The following is a 17,522-nucleotide window of genomic DNA, read 5'->3' as shown; positions in this document are numbered from 1 at the left end:
TTCATCCCCGAGACATTTAATCCCCGACACTTCCTCTTCAGGACAAATCAAGAGCAACCTATAATAGATTGTTGGGTGCAGTTAGAGAGCTAGTGCCTAATGCAGCTCCAGAGACAATAGTAACAGACTTTGAGAAAGCTGCGATGACCGCTTTTAGAGAGAAGTTTCAGTCATGTAAAGTAACGGGCTGTTACTTTCACTTAAGTCAAGCGGTATTACGCAAAGTCTCTGAACTGGGGATGAGAAGTGACTATGACGAAGACGACGAGTTACGTGGAATGGTCAGATGTCTCCCAGCACTGGCCTATGTATGTGAGGAAGACATCGTCGATTCCTTCGAATTCCTTGATGGTCTACGTAAGGATTGTCAGCTACACAAGGCGTCTGTTCTACAATCATGCGCCGGCACAGAGAAACGTGCAAAGAAGAAATACGCTGAGTTAGCCAGGAGAATTAGCAACATTGTTGAGAGATATGAGTCAACGGATCGTCTTCTGTACCTCCGATCATTAGCTTACCTTTCATATTGATTAACAGCAATTACCTCGCGAACACTCAAGAACAATTTTCATATCATATTGTTGAAGAACATTACATTTACTTGCTTATATGAATTTTAACTAATGTTGTAGATGTTCAAATGACGTTGAAGTTAATAGCATGATTTGAATTTGAATTATTTGAATTTCAATTAAGTATGATTAATTAATAAATTTCAATAAAATTTTTCGCTGACTTCATAATTTTTATAGTTAAGAATTTAGTTTAGGGATGAAGTGTCTGGGGATGAAGTGCTTAGGGATTAAATGTCTCGGGGATGAAGTGTCGGGGATGAAGTGTCGGGGATGAAGTGTCTGGGGATTAAGTGACTGGGAACCTGTTGAAATACTGACTGATTTTTACATTGTTGAAATGTTAAGATTTTGAGATCTGGCTGAAAACTGACTCGTCAAATATTAAATATGGAGATACAAATATATATTAAGTGGATCTAAAAGACAAACCTAGTGAGTTGAAAATAAAGCGTTCAAAATCTAAAGCTCCTTTTGTGAAAAATTCTAACATATTATAAATAGTGTTGAGTTTGGTTAAATCTTTAGCATACAATAATATGGTAGTTCACAAACAAAAATGCAAATCAAAAATGTCAAGCAAGCACTATCGTTGTGTGTGGGCTTTGTGAAAATTTGTATGTGATAACCCTTACTGGTGATTTATCCTAGATATTTGTTTTGAAGGTGGTTGTAGATCTCACTTAACTTACCAGGTTTTCAGGCATGTATCTAGTGTGACAAACATCTATTAAGAAACAATTTAAAATGCATTGTTAGCAGGTTTAGTATATGCTAGCTTTCCTGGCAAAGTAACAGAATACCAGCAGTCAAAAAGTTAACTGTTCTTGTTTCGGTGTTATTGATTTTGTCAGGAATTAGAATAATGGCCATTCTTCATGCTTTTAAATATTTTAAAGCAAAATTGTTATAATGATCTCGAGACCCCTGGCATTGTCAGTTAATAATAATATGAAGAAGAATGCATATTTTTGCATTGCATCTCCCTGCTATACCGGATGTTCAATGTTATAATTATTATGAAGAAATTTGAACACTGATGGTATTTTTGGACCATGTTGGTTTTGATATCAGCTGTTATTCTTTGATGAATTTCTCAGATACTATATTTCAGCAAAGAACAATTTAACACTGAGATTTCAGACATTTCATTGATTGTCAGTGTTAACTGAAAACTGTGATGATTGTTGTAAATAGCCAAAAGTTGTTCTTCTTTTTCTCCTGAAAGAACAAAGCAGTTTGTAATATAGAGCTCTGCTGCTACAACTGAGTATTTCAGTTTGAGTCTTAATGTGGTGGAGATGGACAGTTTATGTCACTGTGATAAAGTTATGTTCTTCATAATCTCATTGGTTTATTTCAGCATATTTTAGCTTCAATAGGCTTTGGGAGCACAATGTGTTCACTTAAAATGATAGCTGTGTTTAGTGTGGGAAGGCTACATATGATTAATATCAAAAAGATTGTTGTCATTTATGTATTGCAAGCATAGGCAATGCCTTGCTTAGTAGAAGATTGTTTATATTTTTCTGTCCCTGTCATATTTTGATTTGTGTTTATATTTGATTTTAAACAGTCATGTTGTTATCATAGGATGTTCAGTCACATAAATAGCTAATAGTCTTCATTACTTCTGAGAATCTTAATGCGTCTCATCTAAAGCATAAAGCGGTTGTTTCGTGTCACATGATTTTGGAATGATTTGAGTATGGTAGCTAAGATGGTTAGGATTTTAGACATTTTTCAAATGATATCACTCCAGTCTTGTCAGTGGAAAAAAAAAATCAAACTATGTGCATGATGTTTGCCAGTTAATGGGTTAGTCTTTTTGCCTTGGGTTTACTGGAATATCTATTATATACATATATATTTGTGTATGTGAAAGTCCAAAATTGTTGATAATTTTTGTATGTACTTTAAACAGTTTGATTCATTACATTCCGGTTGCTTTGCGGTTGTGCTTTTATGCCATATTTTGGGATCATGGGTAAGCAAGCTATAAATTGTAACAAAACTTTTAAAGTCTTTGTGTGTAGATCTCATACTTGATAGTGTGCACAGCATTGGATATATGCTTGCAGCATGCAGAAAATAATGCAGAATTATAGACTATTTCATTAAGAATATTTCTGTTTCTTCACTGATATTTCATTACGTAATTCGATCATGCTTTTTACTTATCTCAGTGTATCTGGCATGATTTAACAGCATTTTCTCAAGATTTGTGATGTATAATTTGCCACATTGGCATGTGTTCCCTAATGTTGCATAATAATGAATGAAGTAATTAAAAATGTTCAAGTATTAAAATTCTTGTAGCAAAGTGGTCTGTCCTTGCAGAGGATTTGCCAAGCTTATCAATGGCAGAACAGCTTGACCAGTCTGATGAAAAGTGATGAAAATGGGATGAAAGTGAATATAGCTCGTGTATAGCTTATTCGCATACTCTTGTCTATAGCTGAGAGTTATTCAGATACTCTTTTTAAAGATTGTGGAAAAAATCTTGGGTGGGAAGAATATCAATACTTCACAAAAATTGTCCAATCATGAGGATGGCGGTATGATGAAATGCACTTCTGAGAACAGGACCATGGCTGTTTATAAAGGATGCATTTATACTGGGTGCTATCAGTGTTTGCCTTGTTGTGCTTGATTATCTTTGTTTACTGATGAGGGAAATCCATCATGGAGCAGAACACCTTATTTAGGGCTGAAATGTGTGTACTCTTAACTTGTTGAGTCATTGACAGCTTTTTGAGTATGCAAGAACATAAAAGGCTGAAAGATGCTGGCATAAAGGCAGATAATAAACTTCATATTTATTGACAAGTAAAATTAAGTAATGATAAAAGTATTATACACTGTGTACTACACTATATAGCGCCAATGAAAATAATGTATTGAGAGCAGGTGTGGTGTATCTCTCTTTGTCATTTGAGTTTTGATGTAAGTTTAAGCAGTCACAGGACCAAATCAAATCTGCTTCATCCATGCCATATTTTGGGCACAGCAACAATTTTTAACCTCTGTGTAGCCAAACAAAGCATGATGAGCAACACACTATGTTAGCTGCTTATTATTATGTTATCAATTATATGAAAAAAATTCTGGAACAAGTATAATTTAAATTACCATCTACATTGTTACAACCATTTTTTTTAATTTCCAAATGTTGAGAAAAAATTTTAATGCCTTATGTACAAATGTTTGTAGTTGGTCATAGTCTAAGGCACACTGTGTTGAAAATGAAGCCTGAATTCTTTATTCTACTGTCCTTAGCCTTCCTGAATTCATTCACTGATGACTGCATTGTTTTCCTGTGATTGACCCAAACCCCTGGTCCATGTTTATAAAGAGTCCCATAGGTATGTTGGGTTTTCATTTCTGCTGTATAATTAGAGGGAGGCCCGAGTAGGACTTAAAACAGCAACTTTCCAACATCACTGAGCTTCCACAACCAGTGGATAAGGAACCTATATTCTGAAATGATATGTAGATCTTACAATTTTCTGTAAATAAGCTTGCAAGCCAAAAATGGCGTGTAGAAATTCAGACTGTTCCTGAAACTTTGGCATAGTAGAAAGAAGCAGAAGATTTTGTGGAGCTGGAATAACTGGGTTTTGTGGTATGCACAAATTTGTAATGTTTGAAATATACAATATGATTATAGCACAATATATTTAATGTCTCATCTCATTTAGGAAAGGGAAAGCGCTTTACAAGTGTGTAAATTACCTCATTGGATTTGTGTGATACATTTCTTGTGGTGCTTAAAAAGATATGCATTAGCTGAGTAAAAGGGACATTACACAGTTTCCTGTTACTGCAAACTGTCTACTGTTAAAACAGAGGATGCAATGAAAGTTAAAACCTTATTCACAATACTTTTTTAACATTTGGTTTCCTGTTCATCTGAGCAGTTTGAAAATGTTTTCCTGTCAGTTGCTTGGGACATAATTTGGCCTCAGAATGATGCTAGTGTTTCTCTTTTGGTTTGTTTTTAAATTCCTTTTTATGTTGTAACACTTTTAACAGACAAAACATTTATCATCAGTTTCATTGTAGATGAAAAACTTGTAAAAATTGATATGTATATTTGCTGCTATTGCAATATCTTGCATGCTACAGAAGAATAAAGCACAGACAAACTGTTGATACTTGCATGAGATTGCTTAAAGAGTTAAAATTAATATTTGTATGTTTACTGGTAGCAGGAGAAATTCACCCTTAGTTCTACTTTGCAGAAAATACTGTAAGAACAAGCAAGAATGCTATAAGGAACCTATTATACAATACAAAGAAATCTTTAGTGATCAATTTTACTGATATCAAATCTAAAGATTCTGAAAGGTGCTTTTCTGTCGAATTACTCTTGCACACTAGTTTATATTTCTAGACTTGTGTGCCAAACCTAAAAAGCACAGTGAGTTACAAATGTTGCATCATTACTTTGAAGCTATAAAAAAATCTTGAGTTATGACATACAAAGAGAATGAAAATGGGCATAATTATATAAATGATAAGACACTAATACAGTGAGCCACATGTTACACAATGGGCTTCAAAAATACCTTTTAAAAAATTCAGAAAAGCTTTAACACAATCATGACATGACTTGTCAACTCCTTGGTAATGCCGTTTTTTTAGGATATTAAAAAAAGATTAAAAAGCCACGATGTTGTCAAAAATTTATAATGCATTTTAAACCTGAATTTATGATAAATGAAATATCTTCATTCTAGTTCATCATATTGTTATACTATATTTTGTGGTTATTCTGTATATGGGTCTTGAACAGAGTTTTGGACCTGTGCATAGGTGGGAACCAACCAATCATATATTAAGAGACTATTGTAAGCATCAAGTCAGTTTAGAGGCAAAAGTGAAAAGGGAGGTAAGTGATTTACTGTGTTGAGCACAGCAGAGGGTGAAAGAATTTCACATTCTTTGACAAGTACCAATCCGCCGGGTGGACAGAGAGAGTTTTCTGATCACGATCTTGGATAAGTCTAGAACTAGGAAACCACCAGCCAAACAATATAAAATTACACTTTAATATCCCAGAGGGTAATTTCGGGCAACTTGATATAAAAGCACAAAACAATACCACAACATACCCATATCAGATTTATACTTTCATGGTTCAGACAACTGCATGCATTCACACAAAGTAACAGAAGTCACATGGCCAAAACAACGAAGGACAGCATGAATCTTTTTGTCCTACGTACAGGTACACAGCATGGCTTGATGAGAGGTGGAAAAATTCTCCTCACGGGATATGCCTGTCATCATGAAGGACTTTAGATATTTTCAGAAGTGTCTGTATAACAAGTCAGAAGAGCACTCAGGGCTGTTTCCATGACTTGTCTAATACACGTTTTAAAAGTTATGACAATGTGACACCAAAAGTCTGAATGTATTTTACATGCAAAAGTTCAGTTTTTTTGGGTCATGGTTATGTCAATCATAATTACAAGATGTAATCAGACTGCAGTGATAACAATTCAATATATAGATAGATAACAATAAAAACAAAATAATCTGAAGCATCTTTTAGAGTAAGATACAGCATGTGATAACAATCGGCATAGTATTTTGATTGTGTAAAATTAACTGCATCTTAATATTAAGATCCTTGATTTTGCTTACTGCTATAGTGTTTGTACTTTAAGAAGGAAGATGACTTTTGTCCACATCTGTAATCAACATACAATATTACAAGTTCAACCTGTTTCTGACAAAACAAAATGGGATCATAAGACTTAAGTAAATTTATGCTTAAAGTGTTTAAGATAATTCAAGTGAGATGTTTTAACAGTTGTCAAGAGGCTGGCTTTCTTCTGCTCTCTTCTATACATTTCTTAAAAGCTGCCACGTGATCTTGACACTTGCGCCAGTCTTTGTGCTCGGCCATACATTCCTAGACAGTAAAGACACAAATATTTACAAAGTTAACATAATCATACAAATAGCCACAGCCATATTTGAGTCCTTTAACTAGTTAGCACATTGGATTAAAAGCATCTAATGCAAGGGGTATGATAGCACCAATGTTTTATGTTACACAAATGTGTGGTATTATATAATTTTTTTTCTGAATGAAAGAAATATATTTCTCTAGAAGAAAATAAAAAGCTCTTCTATAAATATGGCACCAACAGATTTCTGTAATGCACAGTACATGATCAATTAAAAATGAAGATGCAGATAAAAGGAAAGAGAGTGAGGAGAAAAGGGAAAAAACAGCTTATTTTATCTATTCACCTTAAAAAAAAACAATAACAAAAACAAAAACGAACAACTCATCGGGTAAACCCATTAGCCAATGTGCTGATAGGTAACTAATAGCAGTCGTTTTTAGCCTTTTTACCTTCAGCTCTAGATGGAAGGGAGAGAGAGAGCGAGAGATTACGCTCGATCTGGGACTGTGATATTTCATATATGTTCAAATAAGTCCAGACAGAGATCCCAGTTATTATTTAGATGTTTTGGTTTTTTTTTCTTAAAAGGCGGAATTCGTACAGTTTCTATCGTAAAATAGCAGACGACATATCTGAGGGAGAACGGATTTTTTTTTTTTTTTTTTTTTTTTTTTTTATAGAAGCAGGGTTTGAAGTATCAAATTGATAGAGTTTACTAAAAAAAAATGCACAAGACCTGAACTGTGTGGTGTTGCTTAAGGCAGCCTGTCTTGTTTATCATACTTTCCACTGGATCATCTTCGTCACTGGATGCCGTAGTCTGTCTTTTTCGATCGTGTCCTATGGTCGCCGCCATTATTTGCAACTTCATCAAATGAAGGTAGCGTGCGGGTATCCATAACAGTTTAATATTACGAATAACCACGAAAAATATCGAAGCACAGAATTAAAGTTAATGGTTACTGTTAATTTATAAGAAATCTTAGACATTTCGAAAGACAAAATATTTTAGCATGATACAAGCGGGTATTTCATAGTAGCTTCCCTTGGAATTGCAGACGCTAGTTTCTTTCAACTGATTTTGGTAAAAACAATAACCTATTATCAGACTTCGATTATGTAAAACAGAACAATTGTTTTTCAATATTTTTTCAGTCTGTTTTACTTCCAGCCATTTCTATTACATTTCTTACTTTGAATTGCATTACTTATATAGCGACAATAAATAAGAAGTACTGTAGATCGGTAGCTGCTGTTTGTGTGCGCGCGCGCTTACATCAGCATCTGTTTGGCTGATTAAATACTTAGTCTTACATTAGTCAGATAACATAAGGAAACAAAAAAGTGTGACATTAATTAATTGTATTAATCGTTAATCAATCACGCACTCTTACTGTTACTGCATCTACAAATAAGCTTTTGTTCGTGGTTTTGTGGGGTGGTGGTGGATGTCCTACAGGTCATGGAAGCCACAGCACAGACAGACAGCCTTGTGGAGCAGGGTGTATCTGCAACTAAAGTAATGGTTATGGAACAGCCTGGTGAGGGACCAAGAGTACGTATGGTGTTACAACAGTGTATGGGAGCTCAGTTAATGGTACAGCCACCAGATGAGGGATCACCACCGCAGTTCGTAGAGGTAATATAGCGATATCATTGTACTCAGAATAAGACTTTCTCATTTTTCTTTTTCTTGTGATGAATAAGGAACTGTTAAAATTAACAGTGCTTTATTTACTCACAGAGAGATAGGATTAAAAAAAGTACCAGGAAGCCCCAAGAGAATGATGAAAGGAAAGAAAATAAAGAAAAGGTTAGCTGTTTTAATCACTGATAATTTAAAGAGATACTTCTTTTTATTTTTGTTTGCACAGATACGCAGAGGGTTGATAATTTATATTTGTTTCCTGCGAGGAGCCACAAAGACTCTCACAGAAAAAATGGGTGAGTGCTTGCAAGGTACCTTATTCTTTCAAATTTAATAGTAAGATTTATGTGCATGTACATTGGATGATTAGGATATTATTTATGTTTATGAAAAAGGTGATTTAGTATTAACTGTGTTTTAGATTAGGTAATATAAGCAAGAACAGCACACCTAGGTTTTTGATTATATTGCTAAGTTTCTGGGGAGACCATTTTATACACTTTTGGTTCTTCATATCATCTTGTTAACTTATGCAGTTGTATTGGAGGTAGTTGGCTGTTACATTTTTCAGGCTGACTGTGTGCAAGCTCCTTTTTGAAAAACTGGATTAAAGATTTGAAGCATAAAGAGTTCATGTAATATATGGATATGAGGATGAAGGTTTAGAGGCTAAGACTTTTTTGCTACAAAACTATCCATGACTATCAATAATAAGAGATGAGATCAAACTATTATGCCCAATTTGTCATAAAGATAAAGAGTGATTGGTGAAAATTCAGTGTTGTCCTGGGTCAGAAATTGTACATGGCATATTTAGTTTATTCCTTGTTACTCCTCGAGGAGCATAGGGCTGCAACAACACCTCGCCAGTGGACAATTTTGAGCAGCCCCCCCTCAGTACATAGCACACACATATATATATAATACTTTTGGCAAAGGTATGGGCATTGTATAATGAAACACTATAAATCTGACATTTTCTAAGATAATTAAGTGTTAATGGGTTTTACCTGTTGAATGCTATGCCTTATAGTGTTGAAAAATAGTTATTTTTAGCTTTCCTTTAACAATGTGCTAGACTTTGTTTTGTCCACAGTAAAGATAACAGAACTTCTGCAGTACAAAGCAATGTGAGTGCCCCTCAACACTGTTAATTTTTGGAAGATAAGGTGTTTAAGGGAGTTTCTTTATTTCTGAATAAAATGAAATAACTGGGTTTTTTTTTCAATTGTTGCAGCACGAACAGCCCTGACAGTGCGCCTGAGCGAAAGTGATGATGGCAAGTTGGTGTCTGTACTGGATCTTCCAGGTGACGTTCTCATCATCCCACAGGCAACTTTGGGTGGCACAATCAAGGGAAAGGTCATGCAGTACCACAAGAACATAGCTAAAGAGGAAGGCTTACAGTTGTACTCAGAGTTTGTGTCGATCTTCAGAAAAACCTACGAGAGAAATGACAAATGTCAGACAACAGGAACGGTAGTAAGGTATGGGACCTATGGTAACCGCCAGGTGTTCAGTTGTCAAACTAATGGACCATACACTCACCTGATTGAAATGTAGTGGAGTTTGTAGTGATGCTGCTTCACCATGGATGCAAGTCTGTGTCATGAGCACAAGGAGAGAAAGATGTACATTTATATCCTGTGGTGCTTGAGGTGATTTTAGTGTGGTTTGTCTCGTGATGACCGCAAATGCTAGTAGTACTCATTTTTCCTGTTTCATTGTCTGCGTGGTGACAGTCCTATACAAAGATACTTGATATTTGCTTGACTTTGTGTGCAGAAAGAGAAGTATTTATAGCAACTGTTAGAATATGTTTTTTGTGGTTTTGGTGGTGATAAATTGTCTTCATAGTCATACTTGATTTGTGCAAATAGTTTTGTTTATGTTGATTTGTATGGTATTCAAATAAGCAGTAATTTTTTTTATGTTAAATTTAAGTGGTTTTATGAAGTTATTGTCAAAATGTGCTTAAGTAATGTGCCATGTTTTAATGGGATTTCACTTTAAAAAAGTATTTTTTAAGTGAAAGATTTTTTTTATTGATGTTTTTTAAACCTAAGCTTTAGTATGATGAATGTCTTTTTAAATGCAAAATTGGAGTTGAGTTACACAAGGAATGAAACTTGCAGGGTACTAATGAGGTCAATCTCATTTGCAGAGCTACCTTGTACATAACTTCTATATTGTCTAAATTTACATCAGTCCCATTGTTCTATGCATTTTAAAGAATTTTTCACATTAGTATTTATGGCACCAAGAAAATTGTGGATTTTTGTTTTTGCTTTTTCTGTAAAACATTAAGATATTAATACTAACATATCCTTTTGTTTGAAAGTTGTTTTTTTTTGTAAATTTAGTAAGGAATTGTAAACAACATTTGATGTCATGTTGAAAGAAAGGATTTGACTAAAGTGTAAAGAGATTTAATGTTTAGAAGTATTTTTTTTTTTTGTTAAATTGTTTGCTTATATTTATGGACTTATCTGTAGGTCACATCTATGAAATCCTTATCTACACACTATTTTTAATTTGTTTCTATAACTTTAATTTTAATATTTATTTATTTATTCTTAACTGTGAAAAAGTGCTTATTGTTGAATATAGTAAATGTTTTAATCATTAAATACCTTGTAGGCTACATTTTTTTTTTTAAGTCATGATATATTTACTTGTGTGAAAAATAGATAAGGAATTTGGTACTTACAAGGCATTTAGGAGCAGCCATTATAGCTGAAGTGTACATGATTCACTATGTTCACTGAACCTTTATGTACATGTAGCTTTAAATTGGTTGAAGTAGGTTTGTAGCAAAAAGAAACAAAATACCGTATGTAGCTGTATACCTGTTTAAATCTTATCCATAAAATGACAGAAGAAATCTTAAAAAGTCAGCAAAGTTTCATGTTTTATTAGGTTTTGGTTGTGAAAGCATGAGTACAAAACCCTTTTGAACACTTCTGAAGCAAGATGTTATCTAAAATGATAGACACTACATATGATTGAACACTTTGCTTCACTTTTGTTATCAATACTTCACCAAGGGAGTGGAGGTAGCAAAGACTTGAAAGACATAGAGGGGAACATAACAGAAAATGTTAATAACAGTTTGATTGTAACTGTAGCTAGGATCTTCATGATCAGTCAGCTGATTAGTCTATTTCCACCAGTCGGCATCTTCAGGTTTATTGATACGATGAGCATGATAAAAGAATATTTATTCTGATGATTGTTTTTACTGGTGATGCATTATTTTTATGTGTAGTGAATGAAATCTAAATGACAATGGTCACTCAATTTATTTATGTGTCTTCTTGAGGACAGATGTTTGAGCACTGGAGGGTGGGGTGATAGTGTGCTTGTGATGACAGTGGTCTCTGTGTTCATGTTACTCTCATTTATGAGAGGTTTATGAGAGCTGTGGGAATATTTGGCTGATGTGGCTGTGTTGACAATATTTTATGCAAGAGATTTTTTTGAATTTTTGAAATTTGTGATTTGTGACATTTGTCATATTTTTTGGATATAAGTTGATAGAAGTTATAAGTTGTGGAAGGATTAATGAATGCCAGAGATTTATATGAAGACACAAAGTATTATTTTTAATAAACCCAGTGTTTCACAGAGGTCTTGGATATGATTTGTGTAGTTGGTTAACATTTTATAATTGCCTCCCATGAGTTTCTGCAATTAAAAAAAAAAGCATAATCGAGTTACTCCTCTTGATCACAGTATGAAAGTATGAAGTATAAAATATTCTGAAAATGTGACCATAAGTTGCCATATGAAGCAAAGTTTTCGAGAAAGATGCTAAGTGGTGATTTTCAGAACTTAATTGTGTAGCTCATGGAAATAACTTTGACTTCTTTGTATTAGGGAAAACAATAAAATTCAACAATGCACTCTAAGTTTGTGATATAATGTATTGATGTGAGGATTTCTTAAACAGAGTATTAAAAGTACTTTTTAGAATCTGTTTAAATATGTGTTCCATTACAGATGTGATTCCATCCACAGAAAACATTGTGTCCTAAATGTCTGACAAAATCAGCCATGTAAGAAGTACTGTCCTGGAGCTCTCTAGTCACAGGGCACCAGGCTTTTCACCACATCCTGTAGCTCTTTGCTCATCTTCAGCTTGGCTCTTATCTCGGCCCTGCGATTCTCAATTTGTGCCAATATTCCAATAACCGTCTGTCTGGGGGCTGGCAAGGACCGGTGACTGAGTTCATATTTGGTTGGAGCTGATTTTGGCCGGTCTCTAGAATTTTCTTTTACACCCAAAGAAAGCAGCCTGGAGACTAGTTGCCTTGTTGTGGTCATGTGACTGAGGGTGGCAAGTGGTGCGAAGGTCCTAGGTGCAATTTTGCTAGTGCTGACTGCCAAGACAGTGGAATGCTTTTGGTTTGGGTTAGTGACGTGGGCAGGAGATACACACTGTCCGTGAGGTGGCTGGGCCTGAGCCATGGGAGTGAAGGGGATGTGAGCCTGTTGAGTGTCAGCTTGACTTTCAATGCCCACCGCACTGAGTCTTGACTGTGGTAGGGTGTTGGTGGAAATACTGGTAGGGTCGATGGAAGCCTGAACCTGTGGATTGGTGTGAGGTGGGGAGAGGGCATCTGAAGTTGATGGAGATGTGAGAGGCATGTCTGGAGGGACGTGAGGTGTAGAGGTTTCTTCTGGAGAAATGTGCGATGCAGTGGGTGTGTCTATAGAGTTTTGAAATGTGGGAGGTACAGTTTCCGGGGTGGGAGATACTCCTGTACGATCCTGATATTCTGGAAGGACGAGTTTGGTTACGGACGAAGGTCTTGTGATGTTGACAGTCTTAACTCTTTGTCGCAAGGTAGGGTAAGCGCTCTGTACGCGTTTAGTGGAACTGTGGGGGACTGCAGCCACGTGTTGGGGGAGAGGCTTGGTACAGCTGGACATAATACCAGCTGTGTGTGGCCGTGGAGCTGCATTGCACACACGCGTTAGACCAGCTGTCTGTGGGCGGAGAGGCTTGCTAGAAGACGGGGCGACAACTACGTCTTGAATGTGTTGTGTTACCTCGGATGGTGATGCATCCTCCAGGTCAGTCTCAGGGCTGTGTGTCCGCGGACCAAAAATAACTTCGAACTGCCCAATTATTCTGTTTCTCAGCAAGTGCTCGCACTCTGTGTACGCATCTTTGCCGTACCTGCATCCCGTCTGGCCGACCCACGGAGGTCGCTCGCTGGTTACCTGCCCTTGCAGGAGTTTGAAGCTGCTGCTGCTGCTTGGCCGCACGTGCGCCGAGTATCGCACCCTGGGTGCCACTGCATGCGTGGTCAAAACACCGGTCTTTTCGTTGATAGAATCAAACCCACTTGCAGACCTGCTTTTTTCCACAGCTGGAATTACCTCTCTTGCACCATCTACCGAGTGAGGAATATTGGCTGGATTGTCTACCCTGCCTATGCTTGCGTTCTTTTCCACAATATCGTCGTCTTCGTCGTCTGGACGACCGGCCTCGCTGTCGACGGAGAACGGAACAGCATCAGGCAGCAGGTCGTGTGGCAGATGAACACGCTGCGTGTCTCTAGAAGTATGGCGACGGAGTCTGGATACGAGGTGATGGGAGTCCCAGGTCTGACCACACTTACTGGACAAGGACTGGCGGCGCTCCCTCAACAAGGTGTTGGTCCTCATGGCGCGGGTGTCGGGTGGACAGTAGGCCTGGAGTCCCGGCGCAGTTCGGTGCAGTCGCTGCAGGAAGTAGCCGCAGTCACGCTGGCAGCTGGCGATGACCTCCCTTGTCTGGCGGTACTCCTCCCTCAAAATCTGCATCCTCACCTCCAGCTGCTTCTCCAGACTCACGTTGCGCTTTTGTACTAAACGGTTCTTGGGTAGCAGGTTCGCCATTTTGAGAAACAAGATCAGAAGACTTACCTGGAAAAAAAATTGTGGAAAATGTAAGAAAAAATTGACTTGAAAATGTAATAATTACTTGTGAATATCATAAACCTTAGACACTGATAGTGAGAAAGAGAAAGCCACACATGGTCAGTGCACATCGTCTGGTCTGAAATATTAAAGTCTATGGCTGTGCTACGGAAAGCCAGATAACTTAATGTATTTTACATCTACAGAAACACACAACAACATGCACTGATTATTTATGGTTACTAGTCTTATTACTTTGATACTGTCAATAACAGTAGTGACCAAGGTGTCAAGGCCAGGATTCAGAATTTGAGTCAGCAGTACACCTGAGCATGTTATCTGCGGACACTTTGCACGTGAAAACTGAGAAGCGTGAGTTGTTTGGAAAGTTCAGGAAGGACGAGTATGATGTTCAAACTTTACGGGTGGCCAGTATTTCACTTCCCGTGGAGACATGCTGGCTATCGGCTACTGGGTTGATTGTGCTCGCCTAACCTGAATATTTTAACACTTTGTATCGGTTACAAGTCTATTTGGAACTTTCCTGACAATACTGTAACTTTGTATTGACAATTATTATAATTATGACCACGTTAAGCATAGTTTTGGGAGGCGGAGAGACAGTGTAGGCCTTTCATACAAGTGTTGGTCCCTCCCTTGTCTTGAGTTATGGGCATCTTATCTGATACCTTGCTTTGCACCCTGGTTACCTCAGGCACTACTGCGTTCCGTTGGAATACGTGTTTCTAAGGATGTTAACGGTGCAAGCGACCATTTATGAAGTATTGCTGGATTACAGTTGATTGCTGTGACAACCGAGGAACACCATTCTCTGGATGTCTTTTCAAGAGACCACTCACCAACAACGAACTGTGGCAAGTACACCCCCAGAAAATTGTGAGTATCTAAAGTACCTGGCTGTACCTGGTCAACCGAAGGCAACTACGAACATGTAGTTTATGGTTTTGTTTACCCGACAGAACTCAGACCGGGAGGGGGAAATGTGTCGGTGTAACAAAGGTTAATGTGTAACAAAGGTTAATGAAGTGTGTGCCAAGGCAGGAACTTCCCTCCCTCACAATTATATTTAGCAGTTGCTGCATGTTCCGAAGTATTTCAGAATGAGTGAGAGCGGGATGAAGTGTTTAACTTTCTGTCCGACAAATTTACGCCCAGGTGGGCCCTAATGACTGGATTGAGAGGATAAGTGTGTGCATACAATTAGGCAGTTGTTTTAGAATTATTATTATTTTTTTTTTTAGCTTAGCCCGGTAAATCACGCAGTCGTTTTTGTATTCGTCAGACTCTCATAAAACTGCTTAAATTTTGCTTATTCTGTTACCATGGTTAATAAAGATTTATTCTTTGCCGTATCAGCAGCTGGGTGATCTAATCCACTGCCTTCAAACTTAGCCAACTTCCATTGAAGATCGTTTTTCACTTGATCGAACACTAAAATCGTCTTTCTGTGCTCATACCCTGTTCAACTCATACGGGTATGTGATGCCATCGTTTGTTTTTGGCTCTTCTCGAGCCTCATTGAGTTTTGTTAACTCTAGTGACTAAGTCAGCTTTCTGTCATGCTCCTTTTTGTACAGGTATTGCAGAATCGGAGTTCCATTTTATGTTTTACTGTGCAAGGTTCAGTTATTGAAGAAGCATTCTCTTAGAAAAAATTGGTGGGGATGAGTGTTTGTGCGTGTGTGTGGGTGTGTGGGGTGTGTGGGGTGGGTGGGTGGATGGATGAAAAGCAAAGGTATTGAAGGGTAGTAACCCTAAGGGTAGTTCTTAACCACTCAAACAAAGAGAAACGTTTGATCAAATCTGGCAGTGTTTATATTTGTGGTTAAGAACAACCTTTAGGGTCACTGCCCTTTGATGACGTCCCCCTACTTCCTCCCTCTCTCTCTCTCACACACACACACTTGACCAAATTTGGCGAAGAGTTTATATAATCGTCATGTAACAACTGTGCCAGACTTGGTCAGACCTCAGTCCGTATGTGTCCAATTAATATAAGTCTTTAACGAGGTCGTTATTAGATGCTTAACTATGTACACGTTACACTGAGAAAATTAGGTTTGCGATTGCACTGAACTGTTTCGTCGAAAAATTGTGGAAGTGCCAACGACTGAAATATTGCTAATAAAGACTGACCTAGACAGAAAGGGAAATAATGATCTCGATTTCCCAGGAATAAGAGAAATATTAATAAAACTCACAATGGCATTGCTTCCCATACATTTCCGACATTTCACATTATGTTCAGTGATTGTTTTAAAGTCTTCATTCAGCCGGTAAAATGTGTTCATGAAATGGAAACATAAAACTATCATTATTCGTCTGCGCAGCGAGTGCCATCTTAGTCTCGGTGCATTACAAATAACCATTATTATTATTAAACAACTTTGAGGGGATAGCTATACAAACAAAAATATCGTGATTTTGATGATTTTAGAAATAACATTTGGGTAAACAAATCTGAGGGCTAGTTTCAGAACATTTTACTCACCCGTTGGTATTTTCAAGCTGTTCTTTTCTGTTCACTATCCAGTGCAACACCAGGATACAACTGCCTACTTCCTTTTTAAATCTTTTGCTATTACTGAGTTTTGTTTAGAAGCACAACAAGTTTTTACCTGTATATTCGAGAAAGCATCACAGGTGGACACCGATGTTTGTGGAGGGCTGGGAAGCTTTTGCCAAACCCAGGGGACTGACTTGGCTCGACTGTGTAGGAACAGGACCTGGGCCCTTCAGTGGTCTAGTGCAAACCTCTCTGTGGTTGAGGGGCAGTCGCTGAATGTATCAATGATTTCCTTCTCGGGACGTCATGCGGACAATCGGTGCTCGGGAGGGAGGGAAGGAGGGAAAGAAAAACACTTTGTGGTACAAACTGAAGCTGTATAGGTCCTACCTGGTTTTTCTGGTGTGACAGACCGTTCTAATCTGTCAACCTTTCATCTCCGCTTTACCGGAGTGGCCTTCGAGAGATGGTCATTTCCAACCAAGGAATTGCAATGAGGCAATTTCCTTTTTAAAATAAGTGCGCTCCATTTTAGTGAGAAAACTGATTCAATTTAGTTTGAACACACACACCATTCTATTTCTAAGCTGTAGGTTAGGTGACGTGAGGAAGAATGAAATAAACCTTTGTTCTGCAGGTGCGAAGACTGGAGTAGGCGACTGCAAGGTGGAGTGTCCTTCTGGTGAAGAGCGAATATCTGCAGGACAGAGTTCGATATCCTGCGGGGGAATGAAGCTGCTTAGGTGTGACAGGTGCCTAGCAGAGAAACAACAGAGTTAAGAAGGGTTTGTGTGGTGTGTTGAGTAGCTTGTTCCTCTACCTTACTAAGACCTTTGCACTGTCTAGCCACGCAGTGTCCTTGTTGCCAGGCAGCGAAGAGCGCTACTCAAATAAGGTTGATGAGGACGTATGCAATAATATGGAACAGCGAGTGTTTGAAA

At 37.6% G+C, this 17,522-nt stretch overlaps 2 protein-coding genes and 1 long non-coding RNA gene across 4 annotated transcripts; 1 reads left to right on the top strand and 2 right to left on the bottom strand.

Annotated features, from left to right (window-relative positions):
• Positions 1 to 4,559: 4,559 nt before the first annotated feature.
• LOC112571214 lies at positions 4,560 to 7,382 on the bottom strand. The gene is made up of 2 exons (XR_003100775.1): positions 7,233 to 7,382; positions 4,560 to 6,495 (listed from the first exon to the last, which is right to left on the bottom strand). It is a non-coding gene; the product is annotated as an uncharacterized LOC112571214 (long non-coding RNA).
• A 156-nt stretch (positions 7,383 to 7,538) lies between these two features.
• On the top strand, positions 7,539 to 11,855 carry LOC112571213 (putative D-tyrosyl-tRNA(Tyr) deacylase 2). The gene is made up of 4 exons (XM_025250069.1): positions 7,539 to 7,580; positions 7,956 to 8,135; positions 8,371 to 8,440; positions 9,382 to 11,855. The coding sequence occupies exons 2-4, from the start codon at positions 7,959 to 7,961 to the stop codon at positions 9,705 to 9,707; spliced, it is 573 nt and encodes a 190-aa protein (XP_025105854.1). The 5' UTR covers positions 7,539 to 7,580; positions 7,956 to 7,958; the 3' UTR covers positions 9,708 to 11,855.
• A 325-nt stretch (positions 11,856 to 12,180) lies between these two features.
• LOC112571210 (target of Nesh-SH3-like) lies at positions 12,181 to 17,427 on the bottom strand. Of its 2 annotated transcripts, none has more exons than XM_025250063.1 (2): positions 16,694 to 17,427; positions 12,181 to 14,060 (listed from the first exon to the last, which is right to left on the bottom strand). In XM_025250063.1, exon 2 carries the CDS (start codon positions 14,031 to 14,033, stop codon positions 12,228 to 12,230), a length of 1,806 nt encoding a protein of 601 aa, XP_025105848.1. In that variant the 5' UTR covers positions 14,034 to 14,060; positions 16,694 to 17,427; the 3' UTR covers positions 12,181 to 12,227. The 2 variants fall into 2 exon arrangements, with proteins under 2 accessions (XP_025105848.1, XP_025105849.1); XM_025250064.1 differs by lacking the exon at positions 16,694 to 17,427 and adding an exon at positions 16,567 to 16,663.
• Positions 17,428 to 17,522: the final 95 nt, after the last annotated feature.

This window comes from Pomacea canaliculata, linkage group LG8 (assembly GCF_003073045.1).
Source record: "Pomacea canaliculata isolate SZHN2017 linkage group LG8, ASM307304v1, whole genome shotgun sequence".
Classification (NCBI taxonomy): Eukaryota; Metazoa; Mollusca; class Gastropoda; order Architaenioglossa; family Ampullariidae; genus Pomacea; species Pomacea canaliculata.
The sequence above is the reverse complement of the archived record's forward strand: the minus strand, read 5'-3'. Positions and strand labels throughout refer to the sequence as shown.